The 21,066-nt window shown below is 48.0% G+C and overlaps 1 protein-coding gene across 3 annotated transcripts in view; it reads left to right on the forward strand.

Moving 5' to 3' along the window:
* ZCCHC14 (zinc finger CCHC-type containing 14) overlaps positions 1–20,282 on the forward strand; it is a 46,751-nt gene extending 26,469 nt beyond the window's left edge. The window contains exons 4-14 of one of the 3 annotated variants that reach the window (XM_081513354.1): positions 8,434–8,505; positions 10,844–10,953; positions 11,692–11,786; positions 11,868–11,922; positions 12,936–13,215; positions 14,701–14,792; positions 15,107–15,234; positions 16,062–16,202; positions 16,292–17,758; positions 19,154–19,255; positions 19,617–20,282. In XM_081513354.1, coding sequence (XP_081369480.1) covers positions 8,434–8,505; positions 10,844–10,953; positions 11,692–11,786; positions 11,868–11,922; positions 12,936–13,215; positions 14,701–14,792; positions 15,107–15,234; positions 16,062–16,202; positions 16,292–17,758; positions 19,154–19,255; positions 19,617–19,690 — 2,616 coding nt within the window. In that variant the 3' untranslated portion in view covers positions 19,691–20,282. Of the gene's footprint in view, positions 1–8,433; positions 8,506–10,843; positions 10,954–11,691; positions 11,787–11,867; positions 11,923–12,935; positions 13,216–14,700; positions 14,793–15,106; positions 15,235–16,061; positions 16,203–16,291; positions 17,759–18,781; positions 18,913–19,153; positions 19,256–19,616 lie in introns of those variants that run through there. The other 2 variants (XM_081513355.1, XM_081513356.1) reach the window with 2 other exon arrangements.
* The last annotated feature ends 784 nt before the right edge of the window (positions 20,283–21,066 follow it).

Raw genomic sequence — 21,066 nt, forward strand, 5'->3', positions numbered from 1 at the left:
AATCGGGAAAACTCAGCAGTGGCCATAGGACTGGAAAAGGTCAGTTTTCATTCCAATCCCAAAGAAAGGCAATGCCAAAGAATGCCCAAACTACCTCATAATTGCACTCATCTCACACTCTAGTAAAGTAATGCTCAAAATTCTCCAAGCCAAGCTTCAGCAGTACACGAACCATGAACTTCCAGATGTTTAAGCTGGTTTTAGAAAAGGCAGAGGAACTAGAGATCAAATTGCCAACATCTGCTGGATCATTGAAAAAGCAAGAGGGTTCCAGAAAAACATCTATTTCTGCTTTATTGACTATGCCAAAGCCTTTGACTGTGTGGATCACAATAAACTGTGGAAAATTCTGAAGGGAGATGGGAATACCTGACCACCTGACCTGCCTCTTGAGAAACCTGTATGCAGGTCAGGAAGCAACAGGTAGAATTGGACATGGAACAACAGACTAGTTCCAAATAGGAAAAGGAGTATGTCAAGGCTATATATTGCCACCCTGCTTATTTAACTTATATGCAGAGTACATCATGAGAAACGCTGGGCTGGAAGAAACACAAGCTGGAATCAAGATTGCCAGGAGAAATATCAATAACCTCAGATATGCAGATGACACCACCCTTATAGCAGAAAGTGAAGAAGAACTAAAGAGCCCCTTGATGAAAGTGAAAGAGGAGAGTAAAAAAGTTGGCTTAAAGCTCAACATTCAGAAAACTAAGATCATGGCATCTGGCCCCATCACTTCATGGCAAATAGACAGGGAAACAGTGGCTGACTTTATTTTTTAGGGTTCTAAAATCACTGTAGATAGTGATTGCAGCCATGAAATTAAAAGACGCTTACTCCTTGGAAGGAAAGTTATGCCCAACCTAGATAGCATATTAAAAAGCAGAGACATTACTTTACCAACAAAGATCCATCTAGTCAAGGCTATGGTTTTTCCAGTGGTCATGTATGGATGTGAGAGTTGGACTCTTAAAGAAAGCTGAGCGCCTCAGAATTGATGCTTTTGAACTGTGGTGTTGGAGAAGACTCTTGAGAGTCCCTTGGACAGCAGAGATCCAACCAGTCCATCCGAAAGGATGGGTGTTCCATCCGAAAGTCCTGGGTGTTCATTGGAAGGACTGATATTGAAGCTGAAACTCCAATACTTTGGCCACCTGATGCGAAGAGCTGACTCATTTGAAAAGACCCTGATGCTGGGAAAGATTGAGGGCAGGAGGAGAAGGGGGCAACAGAGGATGAGATGGTTGGATGGCATCACCAACTCAATGGACATGGGTTTGGGTGGGCTCTGGGAGTTGGTGATGGACAAGGAGGGCTGGCGTGCTGCGGTTCATGGGGTTGCAAAGAGTTGGACATGCCTGAATGACTGAACTGATATTAATATTGGAAAAACTACAGAGCAGTCAAAATAGTTTTGAAGCAAACAAATTGGAAGACTCACTACCTGATCGCTACCTGATCTCAGCACCTGGTGTTGAAGTGCAGGGGCCATGACACCAACGTGCTGCTGAGAAGGTTAGGGGCCACGCCTGGAGCCAGAGCTGCTCTTAGGTATTACACGGTCAATTGATTGTTTGGAAGACTTTGGGAGAGTATTGTTGGTGATTTTAAAGATGAAACATTTTAAAAATTTTCTAAGCGACTTTCTTTTTTACACCTGTGATGAGACAGGTATCACATACTAAGGCCCAGTGCAACCAAATAAATTAAAAAAAAAATTTTAATATAAAATGCTCAGTGTTTTTACAATTTATTCAGAATTTAGTAACCGTTACCACAATTTAATTTTAGTATTTCTATCACCCCAGGAAGCCCCGTACCTGTTAGCAGTCATTGCCCTCTTCCCCTCCCCAAGTCCCAGGCAGTACTAATCCACTTTCTGTCTCTGGGTTTGCCTGTTCTCATGAGTGCAATCATACAATATGTGATCTCTTGTGATTGGTTTCTTTCACGCAAATAATGTTTCCATGGCTCGTCTGTGTTGTATCATGTATTGGTACTTCCCTTTTGATGGCTGAGTGAGTCTCCACTGTGTGGATTGGACACGTTCTGTTTGCCCGCCCAGCAGCTGGCTGGTACACTTCCGCGTTGTTTCCACTTTTTGCCTCTTATGGGTAATGCTGCTGTGAACATTTGTGTACAGGTTTCCGTGTGGACAAATGTTTTCATTTCTCTCAGATATACATCTAGGACGGGAATTACTGGGCCTTTTGGCTTATAGATATTTTCTTCCGCTGTGTGGGAATTTATGTCATGTTCTCGATGCTGTCCTTTGACAGACACAAGTTTTGACTTTTGATAAAGTCCAATTTACCTACTTTTTCTTTCATTACTTGTGCTTTTTGTATTTAAGAAATCTTTGCCTAAGCTAAGGTAATAAGGAGTCATTCTTGTGTTTTCGGATAAGAGTTTTATTGTTGTGGAATTCCCTGGCAGTCCAGTGGTTAAATCTCCACGTTCCCAAAGCAGGGGGCACAGGTTTGACCCCTGGTTGGGGAGCTAAGGTGCTGCATGCTGCTTGACGTGGCCAAAAAAGCAAAAAAGGGAACTGTGACCCTCAGAAGGACAAAGGCTGCTTGGGCACCATCAATCAGGCTTAAGTTCCCTCCTTGCCCCAAGTGCTCCGTATGTGTTCTGGGACCAGCAGCGTTCTGATGAGGCCAGAGCAGCTCAGGCTCCCACTGCCTGCAGCTCTGTTTGGGGTTGCCCTGGGCTGGGCTTGGGGTCGATGGTGGTGACTGCTCCGTCCTGTGGGCCAGGCCGCCTCCGCTTTGGGCTAAGGCCCTGGATGCCACACCACCCTGGTCAATGATTATTGACAAAGGTATAACGGGAGTTCAGTGAAGAAAGGTTGGTCTTTCAACAAACAGTTCTGGAGCAGACAACATAGGCAAAGAAAAAAGAATCTTGATTAAACCTCACCTCTTGTATAGAAATTAACTCAAAACTAATTTTGGACCTAAACATAAAGCATAAACTATGATCTTGTAGAAGAAAGCACAGAAAAAAGTTTGTGACTTAAACAGGCAAGTGTTTCTTTTGATGCCAAAACCTGATCCATAGAAGACAAAAGGAACAAATTAGGCTTCATCAGAATTTAAAACTTGCTATTTGAAAGGCTCTGTGGAGAAAATTGAAAGACAAGCCACAGAACTAGGAGAAACATATTTGTAAATTACATGTCTGTTAGAGGATTTGTATTCAAACTATAAAAAGAACTCTCAGGAACTAAATGATGAGAAAATAACCCAATAAAAAAATGCACCGACAGTTTACCAAGAAAAATGTGTGGATGGTAGAGAGCACACGTGAACAGATGTGCAGCGTCATTAGCCGTTAGGAAGAGACCAGTTAAAACCACCATGAGCTAATGCTGCCTGCCCATCAGAATGGCTGAGATCCGCAGGACTGACCACACCAACTGCTGGCAGGTATGTGGAAGTGCCCTGGGAGCATAAAATGGTGAAACTACTTGGGGAGACTGTTTGGCAGTTTTTTAAAAAGTTAAACATACTCCTGAAATATGACTCATCAGCCCCACTTCTAGGTCAGTACCCAAAGGAAATGAAAGTATGTGTTCATACAAAGGTTTGTCCACGAATGTCTAAAACAGCTTTATTTGTAAGGCCCCAAATACCCATCGCTGGGAGACTGGGCATACACTGTGTACTGTGACCACACAGTGGGCCATTGGGCATGGAGGAGTGGGTTACTGATGCAGTATGGACAGAGAGAGCTCCATAATTACGTGTGTGAAAGAAGCCAGGGAAAAGAGTATGCTCCGTACGGGTTTATTTAGATAAATTTAGAAAATGCGAAATAATCTGCAGTGACAGAAAGCAGGTCAGTAGCTTCCTGGGGAGGGGTGATGGCTATCACCGTGGTTTCATGGATGTATACGTACGTCCAAACTGATCAGAGTGTACATTTTAAATATGTGCATTTCAGTGTTAATTATACTTCAATAAAACACTTTTAAAAATTACCTGAGGATTAATTTTTGTCCACAAAGCCCTAAATAATTAGGATAAATTGTCCTTTAAATAGGTTGCCTTTTGAACTTGGAAATGAATATCTATTGTACCATGGCAGGAACAGTAAAAACCTTTATTAGGAGTGTCTGCTGTACCACAGTGAGGTGTGCCTTTTGTTGCTTACAGTGTAGGAAGACTCAGGAAGCAGTTTTTTCTGGAAGCTTTCACTTATTAAGGGAAAAGTCAGCGACACTTCCCATGCCCCCCTCCCCCACCCCGTTTTCTCAGCCTTGTTTATCTCTAGTTTTAATTTTTATGTGTCATTGTTTTCCAGGATGCAAATGAAAGGTTATTTTTTTATAGGAAGATGTAAGTAACAAATAGACTACAAGTAGGAGTTTGAGTTTCCTGTTCTTTTTTTTTTCCATGAGTTGATTTTGTTTTTGCTGAAGTTGTAATTGCTAGTTACTATTTACTGTGGAAATCAAGTCCAGGAAGCAGCTAACAGAATCTTTTAAAATACAAAATGATTTTGTACCCATGTAGAAATGTCCACATTTTATCAGCTTCCCCAAACTCACTGTCAAATAACTAAAACTTTTTAAAGTATATTTTTCTTTACTTATTACACACGAAGGACAGGGTGGGGAAAAAGCCCAGAAGATGACCCGAACACTTGAAATGCCTAGCAGACGGGAGAGTTGTATTGACTTAAGAGGAACTGTGGAGCAGTACCAATAAAAACCCCATTCTTCTCATGCGCATCTCTGTTGAGAACCCAGTTGTTGTTTAGGCGCTCAGTCGTGTCTGACTCTTTGCGACCCCACGAATTGTGGCACACCAGGCTCCTCTGTCCATGGGGTTTCCCAGGCAAGAATACTGGAGTGGGTTGACAGTACATTTATTTTAGTGCTGTGTCTTTTCTTTAAAAGTTTACTTTTCCATCTTAAAACAGTCTTCACTGCCCTGGATGCTTCCTCCCTGTTAGCTGAGGGTCAGTCTTGACAACTGTTTCTTTCTTAGTTTTTGCTCCCATCAGCTCCATGTGTGCAGAGACTCTAGTGAACGTTCTCACGTCACCAGGGGACACACTTTACACCTCAGTTGCTTGTATGACAGCCTGACTGTGTGAAGGTTGTGGTACCCGGGCCGTGTGGTGGATGCTCAGTGCGTTTCCTTTCCAGTGCTCTGTTCTATCTGGGGTTACTTGTCTCTCTTTGTTTGTTGCTTGGGAACAAGTACTTGGAAAACAGCTTTGCCCCTAAAGTTTTCCCTGGCTGTGTTCAAATGCGTCCGACATTCCGTTGGTTTCCCTTCTGGAGCTGTGGCCCTTCTCCCACCTGGACTCAGGCTGGCACCGTCTCATTGAGGGCCCCCGTATCTTCACCTTGGGGTCCCCTCTCGCCTTCCAGCTCTGGTTCCCTACTCTTGGCTCGCAGATCACCTCTTGTTGCAGGTCAGTTCTGGTTCTTGTAGCTTCTTAGAGAAGGTCCTGGGGAGGCATAGTTCCTGACTTTCACGTTTGGCAGTGTCTTGATCCATCTGCCCTGACACGTGACTGGGAATACAACTCTAGACTAGCCGTCATTTTTCCTTAGGAGCTTGGAAGCACTTCTTATTTCCTGTCTTGCAGTATTGCTGTTGAGAAGCATGGCTCTGTTATACAGTTTCTAGAAGTTTTAGGACCTTTTCTTGGTTCCAGCCACTCACACATTTCTCAGAGCCAGACTTGGGTATAGGTTTCCATCCACTGCTGGGACGCCTCAGCCCTTTTTACTTAAGCCCGTTAACTTGGGGACCATTTCTTGAATCATTCTTTTGATTTCCTCTGCCCCATTTTTCTCAGTTTTATTTTGGAACTCCTGCTGTTGGCATGTTGGACCTTAAGACTGGCCCTCTATTTTATTTCCTTTTTCCTCTATTTTCTTTCCGTTTGACTTTTTTGATTTACTCTGGAAGAGTCCTTCATCTTCTGTATCTTGAATTGAACTTTTCATCTCTGGTGTCCTGTTTTAAACTTCGAAGAACCCTTGTTCCCTGACAGTTCTTTTTTCATAGCATCCTGTTCTTGGCGATACTTTCTCCTTGTTGTTCACAGCAAACATTGTTGATAGTTTTAGCATTAAAAAACAGTTCTAAAAGCATGTGTCCATGCTGCTTCCAGGCTGCCTTGTCCTTTGTGACTGTTCTGTCTGTCCTTGTGTTTGGCTTCAGAGCTCCTCAGAGGCCTGATGGCAGGTCTAGTGGTGCTGGGCACATGAGGGCTGCCCACATGAGGGCTGTGACCTGAGTAGCAGGGCCTCTTCCTGAGCTGCTGCCCCTGCACCAGAGGGTGCTGAGAGCAAGATAGTGCATCAGAGGAGTCAGACTCTGAGTGTAAAGAAATACTTACCTGTTCTGTGCATACCATGCTTTTTTGTGTATGTTTCAGATACATTGAAATCCCTCTCTGTAGGTCTCAGTGGCTCTTTGAGTTAGTACAGGTGATAGGAAACAACTGTGCCAGCATTTGATTGGCAGTGTTTTTTCTTGCTGGTACAGGAACCGTGGGTTAGCTTATGACTGATGCTCTCCTGGACTCACTAGATCACGTGTCTCTAGCTTGTGGCAAGATGCCACGCTGCCCTCCTGGTCCACGCCCCTCTGGGGGCTGGCTGGCCTCTCTTCTGGCCCAGGGCTGGGTCAGGTCAGCCTGCGATTCCCGCAGAGGTGTGTTGCTGAAGTCAGCTGGTTTCCAATCCTTGCTTTCTATCTACCCTGAGTGGAAACATCAACTCCTTTTGGAAGTCAAAGAAGAATATATCAGGAGCAGGCAACCTAGAATAGTTGTGCTTCTTTAAATGTAAAATTGTCAGGGAAGCAGATTGTCTGTTTCAATGTAAAATGGTATGTTGGTGCTGTACTCACCATTTGGGTGATGGACTTGGTGCTTTAAGTTGAGTTAGGGTGTGTTCGTGCCGCATGATGTGCAGCATATTTTACCTTGAAAACTACAGTGTCAACAGTGCTTTGGGTCATACATCTAAAGCTAGAAAGTTCTCACCTTTAATCGTGGCTGTTACTGGTGTTTTACGTGGGTAGCAGCTCACTACCCCCAATCTTGTTTCTAGTGTTGTTAAAAGATTTAATTATTTCAAACAGAAAAAAATGGTGTAGGTATTTTCATTTTAGTATAGGTAGATTTTGGATGGTGCACAGCACATTCATTAAAAAATGCTAGCACTTGCTGTGATGAATTCTAGGAGGCGTCGATAATTCAGAGATAAAAGAGAAAGGTTCCTTGCCTTGATTGATTTGTATTTTGTTGGGGCTTGAAAAATTACACCTTAGTAATTGTTCTGTGCTATGACAGCTCCAGAGTAGAAAGGGACTTGTGTGAATTTCAACAGGGAGGAGAGATGCCAGCCTGAGTTCAGGCCTGGGAGACGGTCAGCAGACACGCAAGAGGCTGGCGGGTGGTGGGCGCTTGAGAGTTGCTTGATTATCTCCAAGCTCTGGCTTCTCTACATCAGTGTGCATGTAATGCTTCCCTTTGGGTAACAGAAGACTCTCAGTCATTTTATTTCCTGACTTAAAATCCTCCAATGCTTCTGGACTTTAGGGTGAACGTCATGGTTTCATGGCTTAACCCTTTTTGTTCTGGGCCCTGCTTCCCTCCCATCCCACCCTCTTCCCTCTGTCCTGTCTCACTTCTTCTGAGTTCAGCTCATGTCTTTCTCAGTGTAGGAGAGCCTCTGACAGGCGTCTGTGCTGACGTAGGTGGAAAATACCGCAGACAGTGCTGGGAAGCCAGCCCCCTGCCCCAGAGAGCTCACAGTCCATTTGGGAAGATGGACATTTGTGGTTGTGAACTAAAACTGCCTGCTGTCACAGGTACAGGGAGGAAAAGCACACACACCGGGCTTTGTAGAACTTCCGGAAAGGCCTTTCTGATGTTCTCTGCTGAGTTCTTCCCCTGCCCCCTGCAGTGGAAGCTGTTCCCTGCTCTCCTGGTCCTGACTGCCTTGACTTGTGTCAGACTCCTGAGGGCCGCCAGCACAGCCACAGCCCTGAACGTGAGCACGCACTGTTGGACAGGCTCACCTCGCATAGCGTCTTGACTCCATGTAGACTGACCTGAGCGGGGGTTCCCACGTTGAGGGGCTGTGCACACAAGCAGTCGGGGTCGCCAGGGACTTTATGACGCTTTAAGGGGCAACCTTAGACTCCATGCATGAGTGACTTAGTGATGTTTGAATAATTGCACAAAACAGGAAGTTAAGCTTTAATGGACTAGAGTTACGTGAACGTCTTTTCTCTAACACATGAAGGTGTATATAAATGGACAAGGTTTTTATATATATAAAAGTCTCACCCTACTACGGCCATGTACTGGCTGTGAACCCCTGGAAGAATGTGCTGTGCATTGAGTATGTGGTGTCTGTTTTTAAGGTTTGTTTGTTTATTTGTTTTTAAGGTCTTGTGGTCTGATTCTTCAATCACATCAGTAACCAAATCTTCCTCTGAAGTGACTGAATTTATTTCAAAGGTAAGGTGATTTAAGGGCTCTTATCAAAATTACAGGGTCCCATTCCCCACGGTCAGAAGGCAGCCTGACGTCCATGGATGCTGCCTTGAGCCAGGGCAGTGAGTGCAGGGCGGGCATTCCCGCTCTGGTGGGGCGTGTGGTCCACACTCCTTCCCGTTGTTGAGAACTAGTCGGGGCAGAAAGATGTGAGTCCGCGGGTGCCGAGGGCTGTTTGGCTGGTGGAGGTTTGTTGCTCTCCAGCCACAGCTGAGGGAGGGGCTCACACGGGCGGCAGTGGGCAGAGACTTCACCTGCTTCCACCTTTATGTGTTTACATATTGAATCTTCCTGTTTGTTTTTATTTTTTCAAATATTTAAAAAAATTGAAAGGCGAATGATGTACATCCTGCTTGTTTTTAAATGGATTCAACAAATACCGTTTCAACAACAAGCTGCACTAGTAAATACCTCTTTACCCCCATACACACATGTGCGTCCACACACACCTGCATGTTTAAAGTCGCCTGGCCTGGCCTGTGCCAGGCGATGAACCTCTGTCTTAGCCACAGTCGAGCATCTGAAGTGGTCACCTTCGCCGAGTGGAGCCAGCACAGCTGCGGTGTCTCCAAAGTGCAGCTGGCAGTTTGATTATAAGATGAGGGAAAACATCCCATGGGAGAAAATAGAGTTGAAAAGCTTGGACAGAAGTTGCTCGATCACGCCTCTCGTTTTGGCCTGCCCTGCCCTGAAGAGCACCACAGGCCTTCTTTCTAGGGATGTGGTCCTGCCCCGGGCTCTCCCATTCCTCTGCACCATGTAGACTGCTGAGTTCCCTCTCCTCCGGCCTCCCCACTCATTTTGTGGAAGAGCTCTTCTCTGGACTCCGCTCATGCTGGCAGACCTTGCCGCTCTTGTCTGGGTATTTGCAGCAGCCGACACTCCCCTGGCTTCGGGTCCTCTGCCCTTCCTGGGCTTCTGCCTCACTGTCTTGTCCATCGCCTCCTTCAGTATTTCTTCTGCTCCACTCTCTCTTCTCCTGGGCCTTGAGTTACGTGTACTTGACCCTGTCTTCAGGTTGAGGTATGTTTCTCCTCAGCTCTGTCCAGGTTGCAGATGAGCTGAATTCTTCATCTCTGGTACCATGATTTTAGGGGTTTTTGTTCATTTTCAAGTCGTCTGATAGCTCTGACATCTGGGTTATTTCTGAGTCTGGTTCTTATGATTATCTTGACAATAGACTCCCACCTCTTTTTTATCTTATAATTTTTGATTGAATGTTAGACATCGTGTCTAGAAACTAGCCTGGAAATGGAATCTGTCAGACCATTAGTGGGACTTCAGGTTGGTCTTGTCAGGAGCAGAGCTGGGTTTGGGTTCCTCCAGCGAGACCTGCTGGTCCCTGGAGCCTCGAGAGGAGTGTGGCGTGGTCTTGCCTCACCTATGGGACAGAGGGGGTCTGCCTCCCCCATTGATTCCAGTCCCAGGGAGGGTGCTGTTACTTGTTGCTGGTGATAGATTGGTGGTGGGGATCGGGGCACAGGGTTGGGGCCCTTTCTCCACATTGCTGCCCGTCCCTCCCTAGCAGCTGACCTGGTCCACTCTGCTTGTGCAGGCCCCTCCACTCAGGAGGCCTTCCTGCCCTTTCTTGGGGCTGGAGGGGTTTTGTTTTTACCTTCTCTGAGAAGTGACCAGTGTCAGGAGGACTTCCTTTTCTTCCTCTTCTCCCAGAGGCAGGAAGGTATTCTGCCTCATCCCCAGAAACTTGAGGGTTGTGCTTGAGCTCTGGGAGCAGGTGCCATCTCGTCCCTCCCCCAGTGGCCTGTGGGCTTTCTGCTTTGGATGGAGAGCAGGCTCCAGGGGGAGGTATGGGGTTTCCTGCCCGGCCCCCGGGGCAGCCGTTGCACCCTGTGCCACCTGCAGAGGCTCCCTGCAGCCTGCCACCCACGGAAGAGAGCTCGGAAGTGAGGGCACAGTCTCCCTGCCCCGTGCCTGGGCTCCTGGCCAACTGCTGTCTGACCCACATTCAGCCTGTGGGGCGTGTTCATCCCTGCCCATCTCCTCTGCCCGCTCATATGGCAGCTGCCTCTTCCTCGTGTTCTGCTGTGGCTGGACGGCTCATGTGCCCTGTCTCCTCGGAGGGCAGGTTCCTTTTGGAGTTGGGTCAATGTGGTGGCTTTGCCGCCCAGCTCCCTGTGTTGTGGTGGGCTGTGGCTTCCTGCGTCCCAGTGGATGCAGAAGCCCAGACTCACACCAGCAGACGCCACCTCCTTGTACCTGCCCAGCTGTTTCTCACACCGAGGAGTCCTGGTTCTGTAAAGTGGATTGTGCCATACTTCTTGTGCCTTTTCGTCTCTTTCAGTTGTCTCAGCTGTATCCTGAAGAAAATTTGGAGAAATTCATTCCTTGCTTAGCTGGCCCAGATTCCTTTTACGTAGAGCGAAACCACATGGATCTGGAAGCGGACCTGAGGTAATGCTCCTCCCCGCTCCACCCCCCCCCAAGGCCATGGAGAGCAGCCCCCTGCAGCAGCACCGTGTGACTGGTGGACCGATGGCTCTCTGTGGTGTGGGCTGGGCCGCCTGGTCACAGAGGGGCTGCTCAGGTGACACATGGTCTGGATGGCTCAGGTCTCCTTTTCAGTTACAGAGAATTTGAAGGATCTTAACAACCTAGGCATGCTTTTGAGGATATACAAGTGAAGGAATTCCGAAGTATAGGCCACCATGAACTGTAATTTTGACAGTCTTACGAAATAAAATCTGGTTATTGTTTCTGTTCTGTAGTAGAAAGGATGAAATGAAGACCTAATAAAACGTCTCCTGGGCCCAGTGTCTCTGGACCCTGAGGGTGTCCTGCACGCTGTCCTGTACACGTTTGTGGAGGGAGCCCTGCTGCCAGGGCCCGGGGACTGGGCCCGGCGTCCGAATGCCCCCCGGCAGCTGAAACCACAGGCCCCATGTTGTGGGCCCTGAGAGACTCTGTTCATATAGTGTAGTACAGTGTAAATGAGGGAAGGGGCTCCAGGAAACACACGAATCCTGCCAAGAACTAAACTGAATAAAGCAGGAAGATTAGAGGTTAAAGCGCTTCTGTTTAGTTTTTCTCTGATACAAATGTCTCTTAATTGAAAATTAAAATTTCTCTCCCAGTTACTTTTTGGTAATAATACATTTTAATGCTGATAAAGCCACTCTGTTTCTTTTTTAGGTATTTGGCTTCGTTACCTTCTCATGTATTAAAAAATGACCATGTTAAGAAATTTTTCAGCACTTCTTCTCCCACCCAACAGCTTCAAAGTCCAAGTGAGTTTGTAAAATGTAATTCAGTAAAAGTAGAAATATTTTTGTGGTCTTTGAATGAATTCTTTTCATTTTAACTTGCAGGTCCTGGCAACCCTTCGCTTTCTAAAGTCGGCACCATGATGGGCGTGTCTGGAAGGTGAGACTTAACCGTGCGCCCAGCACGTTTCCGGTCAGCCTCGCTGCAGGGCTTCTTCTGTGTGTCAGTAGTTGTTTCTGGAGTTAAGTCATTCTTGATCTTAGTCTTGACTAGTAATTTTGGATAAGAATTGGATAGAGATAATCCACTTTTTGATTTCTCAAAAAATAGGATAAAAGGGGTTCTCTGAACCACTGGAATTAGAATTCCCAAAGACCTTTATTGCAAATGCCAGTTTCTGGGCCCTGCACATTCTAGGAAACCAGAATTTCTGAGAATCTTCACTTTTACCAGCTCTCAGGGAGTGATTAAGCCCATGAAGGGCCAGCGTTGCTGCTCTGGGGTTCTCTGCCAGCTGGGGCCTGGCAGTGCTTGTGGTGGTGCCCAGGTGATAAGCGGACTGTCACCTTTGTGGACTGACAGCCTACATTAAAATGGGCTGACCTCACATGTGGTAGGTGCGTGCGCACACACACATGCATGCGCGTGCACATACACACATGCGCGCACACACGCACACTTGGTCCTACGGACGCTAGTCAGGCAAGGAGGTCTTTGGTGTCCCACCTTTCTTGTTCACCTCCTACCTGGAGTGTGTGAGCACATGATAAATCTGTGGGTCTGCAGTTTAGTGTGGAAGGGGCTGGGACAGAGAGATGCTTTTGCTCCTTCCAGCTTTCTAGAATTTACTATTTTTAATGTTTAGAGTCGATTTTAGTATGTGATTGTCAGTATCATCCTGTGATAGAAGCAGTGGAAAGAAACTAGGCAGCTCAACCAGAAGTCTGGCAGTGACACACACACGTGTACACACGTGCTCAGGCACCACATCTAGACAGGTGCATGCACATGTCCATGTCCACAGATGGTTACCCAGGGCGGTGATGTGGTGGCAGAGGCAGCAACTTGAACACTAGTGGTGGAATCAGCCGCAGATGCAGTCCGGACTCAGGAGCTGGTCTTGAGTGGAGGCCTGTGGGGTTTTGAAAACCACCTGTCTGCTGTCCTCGCAGGCCTGTGTGCGGAGTGGCCGGCATCCCGTCCTCTCAGGGCAGCGCCCAGCACCACGTGCAGCACTCGGCCAGCGCGGCCGCCTTGCCCCACTGCTCACACTCGGGGGGTGCAGGCTCGGCTCTGGCCTACCGGACCCCGATGGACAGCTCGCCCGCCATCCTGATGCCGTCCAGCCTGCAGGCCCCGCAGACCCAGGAGCAAAACGGGATTTTAGACTGGCTTCGGAAACTGCGTTTGCACAAGTATTACCCTGTCTTTAAACAGCTCACGATGGAGAAGGTATGTTGGTTACTGGCAGGCAGATAGAATGCGCTTGTTGTCTCGGGTAATCTTTTTTTCTTTGGACCTCGTTCCCAGAGGAACCGAGCTGGGTTTCGGCAGTGTGTGTGTTGTGGAGGTCATGCCACCTGGTCTTTAACACTGGCAGATGCGTGCCCCCCAGGCCCCATGAGCTCGCTGGAGGGGGCTGTGGATTTGAACTTGAAGCTCCCTGCAGCTGGAAACAAAAACTGGAACATAAATTGCTTGTGAACAAACAGCTTTTTAAAGGTAGTTTGGGGTCTTCCCAAGTAGATACATGCTGTAGTGATATGAAGGGTACTGTGCCTTCAGCCGCCCTGCGGGGGGTAGAAGTAGTGGATTCTGGTGCTCACATCCCCTTTCTTAGACGCCCCTCAATGCAGGCCTTTTTAAAGGACCCCACATACTTTGATCCAGGTAAACGTTGGCTGATGACCTGGCTTCATTAAGGGCATATAGCTAAAGGAATAGATGAATTTTATATCTTTCAAGCAGTCCTACATAGAAACTATTTTTACAATAGAATTTTGACAAGAAGCATTTTTTTTCCTCCATTGTTAAATTCTGAAATTTCGTTAAAGTTTCAATGTTTCTGATAAATTAGACCTGTACGGGATGTTTGAACTCTGAGCGCCCCCTGCTGGATAAAGTGCTGTGGTAGCTTTGATCTCTGTAAACGTTTCCTTCCTCCAAAAATCTGCAACTGAAGAACTACAAATCAAGCTTTTACTGCTAATAAAAAACACATTTTAAGTATATTTTCAGTACTCTCAGTTTAGGATTCATAAGTCTTAAAAACAACAGATTTTACTATCCTTGTTCATGATCAGTTTAAAAAGTTATAGTGTGATGTATGTAGTTCAAAAGGCTAAAATCACAGATCATATTATGGACCGTCACGAGAACCAAGTAGGATCTTTTTCTTAGTGTAAGGGCAGTGGGTTAGCTTTCCATTCAGTTCGGATGGCACCGGCTTTTCTGGATCACCTGCTACCCAACAAAGTTGCTGGTGTCCTGTGATTCCAAGAAACAAGAGCCGCTAAAGAGGACGATGCTCCTGTCTGTGAGAGTCGGGTCCCTGGAGCGGGAGACACTTCCGTGAACTGCATTCCAGTAGCAGTTGAGAGTGCAGGACACTGTCCCAGTCACCTGCCCGCGCAGCAGGTGCCTTCCAGGGGCCCCACCGTCACCCAGCTGTGGTTCAGACACCTGTGCTGAAGGCTCAGGAGACACAGCCTGTGAGCCTCAGATGCAAAGTGGGTGTCTTGTAGTTTGGACTTTGGACACCAAGTCACTTAGCAAGTAAATGTTGTAGCATTTCCCTGTCTTTTATTATCTGGTTAAGTTTTATGGGTTTACGTATCTGAGAGGTTGAATATGTTTATTAAGTTAAACTCCAAGTTCTTTGTTTTCAGAATCCTAATTAATTGTCAGTAACTTTGTAATTTGTTTCTTCTGTGGAAGTTTCTGAGCCTTACGGAAGAAGATCTAAATAAATTTGAATCCCTCACCATGGGAGCAAAGAAAAAACTCAAGACTCAACTGGAGCTGGAGAAGTGAGTGTGAGATTGTTTATGAAATGTGTTCATTTTAGTTTCTAACATGAAGAACAGATACTAGGACTTGTTACTGCTGGTGGCTTATCAAACCTTAATTAATACTCTTAAAACTCTACAAATGTGGCTTTGGTTTGCTAGGAAGGTTTGCTGTAGAGTGAATCTGAAAGTCAGTTATCTTCTACCCTGGGGATTATTTTGACGGAAATCACCCTTCTGTGGAATATGTGTACTTAAGTGGCACCTGTGAAGCATAGAGAGTTTGTTCCGCAGAACTGAACACTCGGTTGTTGGTGTGCTTTCCTGTCGCACAGGGAGAAGTCAGAGAAACGGTGCCTGAACCCCTCGGCCCCTCCCCCGGTCAGCAGCAGCGGAGTGGCCCGCGTGCCCCCCACCAGCCACGTGGGGCCTGTGCAGACGGTGCGAGGCAGCCATGCTGCAGGTGGGTGGGGCCGGGTATGTCTGGACCCGGGACGCTTCTGGGGAGGATCAGACCTCAGGTCACACCACTTTTCCATTTCCATCTCCTAGTACTTAGGAGTTACTTTTCATCATTTTAGCTCTTGTAGTTTCTGCAGTAGACAAATAGAAGGGACCTTAGAGACAGGTGACTCGCCTGAAGTTGTTTGGGAAAAAGGTTTAGATGCAGAAACTGCTCTGGTGAGAGGGAGAGAACAGGAAGTGTGAAAATAGATGCCAGTCTCTCCCCTCCACGTGGGTGCAGAGAGGTGGCCCTAGGCTGCTGCCCTGCAGGTCCACTCTGAAGTCCTTGATGCCAGACCACCAGCCTTCTCCCCTTCCCCGCCCCCCCGCCTTCCTCTCCTCAGGGGGAGGTGCAGGACCACGGTTAACAGCCCTTCTGCTGTTTCCTTATGCACTAGAAACATCAAGAGTGACAGGAACCAGGAAGAAAAAAATGTCAGTGCATCTTTTCGGTACTTGTTTGACCGAAAAGGTCTTGTGTTCCTGGGCCTCCGAACACAGAGGTCTCTGTGTTGGTGGAGGGCTGCTTTTGTAGCACCTGGTGGTTGGGGGGTCCTTTTCCTGCTTGGGGAGCCGAGGCCACGGCCACTTGTGCATCTGCCGAGCGTGGGAGCCTCAACCCTGTGTGCATAGGGACAGGGTAGGACCTGCCTGCTTGGGGCTGATATGAAGACAAGCGCGATAGGCATGCCTGCGGGTGGGAGAGGAGGGTACAGCCAGCGTGGTGTCCTGTGGCTCGAAGACCTCAGTGCTACCTTTGGACTGTCCCCTGTCCCTTCTCTGTAGCATTGCGGGTGGAGGTGGAGCAGCCCCCTCACCAGACAGCCCGGGAAGGTAGCTCCTCTGAGTGCTCCAGCTCCTCACCCAGCCCGATGGGCGTGCAGGCCCGGGAAGAGAGCTCAGACAGCGCGGAAGAGAACGACAGACGTAAGGATGCCCTTCCTTCCTGCGTGCCTCGCGAGGCACTGCCCCCACCTGACCCAGGCAGGCTGTGCTGATGCTGTTTCCACCTCTAGGTGTGGAGATCCACTTGGAGGGCCCTGACAAGGAGAAGCCCGTGATGCTGCTGAACCACTTCACTTCAAGTTCCGCCCGGCCCACGGCACAGGTCCTCCCCGTGCAGAACGAGGCGGGCTCCACCCCGTCGGGCCACCACTCGCTGCCCCCACAGATGATGACGGCGGCCTCGCACATCGCACCCATCCGGATGCTGAACTCCGTGCACAAGGCGGAAAGAGGGGGCACGGACATGAAGCTCCTCTCGTCCTCTATGCACTCACTACTGTCCCTCGAGGAGCGCAGTAAAGTCTCTGGACCAAGAAGCAGCATCAAAGTGGACAAGAGCTTTGGCAATACCATGATGGACGTGCTCCCCTCATCCACCCCCCATCAGCCCATGCAGGTCCTCTCTGGACTCGCCGAGAGCAGCTCCGTGTCGCCCACTGTCTCGTTTGGTCCCCGCACCAAAGTTGTCCACGCGTCTGCGCTGGACAGGGTGATGAAGCCGGCGCAGCAGCCGGCCCTGGTGGTGGAAACCAGCACTGCTGCCGCGGGGACGTCCAGCACTGTCTTCCATGTGGCTCGGCCACCCATCAAACTCCTGGTGTCTTCATCTGTCCCTGCGGATTCCGCCATCTCTGGGCAAACCTCCTGTTCTAACAACGTGCAAATAAGTGTGCCCCCTGCAATAATAAACCCCCGGACTGCTCTGTACACAGCCAACACCAAAGCTGCCTTCTCTGCGATGAGCAGTGTGCCCGTGGGCCCCCTGCAGGGCAGCTTCTGTGCGAACAGCAACACTGCCGCCTCCAGTAGCCACCCTTCCCCGTCCTTCGCAAATATGGCCACCGTGCCCAGCTGCCCGGCCCCCAGCTCCAGCCCCGCGCTCTCCTCGGTCCCCGAAAGCAGCTTCTACAGCAGCAGTGGCGGCGGCGGCGGTGGCAGTTCCCCCGGGAACCTCCCCGCCTCGGCCCAGAACCACCACCACCACCACCACCATCAGCAGCAGCCGGTGCCCCAGCAGCCGGCGCCTGGCCCGCCGCCTGGCTGTGTTGTGTGCACATCGTGCGGCTGCAGTGGGAGCTGCGGCTCGAGCGGCCTGACTGTCAGCTATGCCAGCTACTTCCAGCACCCATTCTCGGGGCCCTCGGTCTTCCCCTTCCCGTTCTTGCCCTTCAGCCCCGTGTGTGGCAGCGGCTACGTGGGTGCCCAGCAGTACGGCGGCGGCGCCTTCCCAGTTGTGCACTCGCCCTACGGTGGTGGCGTGGGCCCCGAGCCCGTGCTGGGCGGCCAGTCCGCCTTCACTGTCCCGCCCGTGCAGAACTTCATGGGGGCGGCGGGCGTCTACCAGGCCCAGGGCTTGGTGGGCAGTAGCAATGGTTCCAGTCACAAAAAGAGCGGGAACCTCTCGTGTTACAACTGTGGGGCCACCGGTCACCGCGCTCAGGACTGCAAGCAGCCGTCCATGGACTTCAATCGGCAAGGTAAAGGCTCTCGAGGTGGAGAGATCCAGACAGGAGTGTCCTTTTTATGAAAATAATAATCAACTTCCTTTTTTCTAAAGCAAGCAAGAAGTTATTTTCAAGTGCTCTCTGAAAAGGCACCAAACTCTTGATGGGCTGTGCAGCCCCCTGAGGGCAGCTTTGGTTCTGAGACTGTCTTTATGATTTCTGCCTGCTCCTCACTCCAGTGTGGCTCGCTGGCCGTGGCCCGACGGCTCCGCGGTCTGTTCTTTTGTGCCACGTGACTGGGGAGCAAGCGTGGGTGATTCAGAGCCACCCCCAGTGTTAACTGAGAACCGAGGGTGTGGCGTGTGAGCGCAGGCGCTGCCGATGGGACTCTGTCCCCGCTTGTGTCCCAGGTCCCGAGTGGTGTGGCCGTGGCCGCCGTGTGGCTCCGTGGTGTCCTTGCTCCCTGTGCTGTATCTTCTTCCTCCCCCCTTTCCTACTTGCACTCGCTATTTTTTTGTCTCCTTTAGTCAGGTGTCTGTCTGCTGTCGTTACCACACCAGGTTTGTTCTTGCTGTTTTTCTGGGCATGGGGAAAGCTGGACAGTCAGCCACTTGCTTTCTGGAGACTTTTGAGGGGAGCTGCACAGACAGCCTGGAGTCGGGTCTGGTGGCAGGTGGGGTGCCTGTGGGCTCTGGCCACCCCTGTTGACAGAGATGGTGCTGTGTCTCCTGAGGCAGTGAGCCCAGCACCCTCTGTGGGGTCGGGCCTCCCTGGCCCTGCCCCAGGCAAGAGGCCGATTCTTGCTGTCTGAGCTCCCAAAGTTTGAGGGAAAGGACTGGGAACTCGGCAGTCTCTGCACCCTTTATCTGATTTGATAAACTTTACAGAAGAGTTTGGGGGTGCAGCAGGGGAATTGGGCATGGTTAGAAGAGGTGGTTTAGATTTCCAGCACCCAAATCTTGACCAGTGACTCCGGAAATAACTTTGGACAGATCATGGCAGTAATTCTATGGTGATTCAAATTTGATCTCTTTTTTTTTTTTCCCCCTTCTCTAGGTACTTTTAGGTTGAAATATGCCCCTCCAGCAGAAAGTCTGGACTCCACAGATTGATATTTTTCTCTGGCAACAGAACACTATTAAGCCATGGAGACCTAAGGAAAATTAAATACAAAACTGAGAAGTCTAGTTGCTGTTGAGCTTAATATTTTTAATCCAAAGGTGCTTTACTTTACTAGACTGGATAGAAAACCTAGCGTAGGAATGCATCAAACTCAGTTTTATTGCCAAAATCCTAGACGGGAGCTTGATGTCAGGACTGGCCTAGTGGGTATCTCCACTGTGGGTGAAAACTGGCCACCTCCACCCTTGGTCGCAATGCAGAGACCTGCCGTCTCCTGAAGAGCATTGCCGTATTTGGTCCTTCTAGGCTCACACGTAATTCCAGGGCAGCTACGTGAGGTTGGAACCGAGAACCGAAGGTCGGAGTTCTCCAGGTGGAGTGCTACCAGTCGGACTCTTGACACCCCTGGTGAGGGAAAATGTCGCCTTTGTTTTGTTCTGTTTGTTCTGTTTCGTTCTTACAGTGGTTAGGCACTAATCTCTGGGCTTTTTAAGGATTGCACTACAGAAGAATGTAAACTGATGTCAAATCTCTGCAGTTCTGGGAGACAGACTCCCTGAGACCAGTCAGTGCAAGACACTCAGAGAATCCGTCTTTAGAGTCGGCACCAGCAGGCTACATGACTTAGTACACAACAGAGATTTTAGTATTCCTTCCCTCCTTAAAAGCACTTGTAGCAGTTTCAGGTTTTTTTTTTTTTTCCTGCAAATACATTTAAACTACATTATTAAACAGAAATAGTTACTTGCAACAACTTAATTTCTAAAAGGGTCCAAGTCCCAGAGAATCCCTAGCTGTCAAAGCTTTGAGGACACCTTCCTTCCCAGCCCTTCAGAGCTTTGAGTCCTGTCGTCTTCCCCGTGAAGGAACCCTGGCAGACGCGATAGCAGCATGGCCTCGTGAGCGGCACTGACGGGAGGCTGCATATCCTTAGCCAAGTTTGCAAGTTATTTTATCTCCCATGGACTTCCCAAGGACCCCAAGGCTCACTGCTAACGGATTCACACTTGAGACAGACCTTTCAACAATAATACAGTCCTACAATCTCTGAGCAAACGACTGAAATTTTCTCCTGTCAACTTCTTTTGTATTAGGCTCTGTATCAGTAGTTAATTCCATTAAAAAATTACTGGAAAACTACGATAGAAAGTGGTTAAGACTCTGAAAGAGACTACACCGACAGGACAGAGCTACAAGATCTGCAGAAGTCTAGTTTTATCAAGGTGGGAAATAAAGTCCACCACGCAGCTCTCAGTTTTACCCCACTGCAATGAGAGCTTTTGTTGTGAAAGTTAGGGACTTAAAGCTTCATGGCTAAAGGGAATTTTGTGCTTCAAGAATACTGTTTTAAATGCTACAGCCTTCAATGTTAAAATACTGATTGGTAAGGCCTTGCCCAGGGATTTTCCAGTTGAATATTTAAAAAAGAAGAAAATAATAATACTCAGACCATTCTGAAAATGGGACAATCAGCCTCATGCAAAATTGGTGTAAATCAAAAGAGTACCCTAGAATTTGAGGCATTGTGTTGTAAGGCTTCAAATTTTTGAGATCAGTTTCCTGGCTTCTTGGAAACTAAAGCAGAAAGTTGTTACTTTTTTTAATGAAAGGCTTTTAGTAGAGTTTTTTAGAGTTTTATTTTAGTAGAGTTTTATTTCTATGCAATGCAGAATTGACAGACCTCTGTATTCTCTCTCTTCTTGGCACACAGTATTACCTACAGTTTTGAAGTAATGATGATGCTTACAACAGCTTTTTGGGGGAATGTTACATTGATCTCTTAAATTATTAACACTACAAAATGTCAAAATTGTGAGAACTGACACAACTTTGCCTTAAAGAGTACTAGACTGGAACTTGTCATATTATGTTTAAGGAAGACTTGGAGTGTTCATTGATGTTTACGATTTTAATATTTCTGAAGGCCGTTACAGTGGCCTGGATATGTGCTGAAAGCCAAACTTTTAAAATTTTTTGGTTTTTTTTTAAACAAAGAACTATTTTAAATAAACCCTATTTCAACACAGTGAAATTGTTGAAAACTGTCTCATAACAAAAGAGAAAAATCATTTAAGTTTTTTTTTTTTGTTTTAGTTGTCAGTATTGGGGAATGAAAGTGTCTGTTGTTACCCTTATAACTGTTTTGATAAATATTAGAGGTTAGCGTTAAATACAACAAAAAATCAGAACAAACTTCAATTTGAAGTATGACATTCAAA

Source organism: Giraffa tippelskirchi, chromosome 7 (genome assembly GCF_054371585.1).
Source record: "Giraffa tippelskirchi isolate mGirTip1 chromosome 7, T2T-mGirTip1v1.2.pri, whole genome shotgun sequence".
Taxonomy (NCBI): Eukaryota; Metazoa; Chordata; class Mammalia; order Artiodactyla; family Giraffidae; genus Giraffa; species Giraffa tippelskirchi.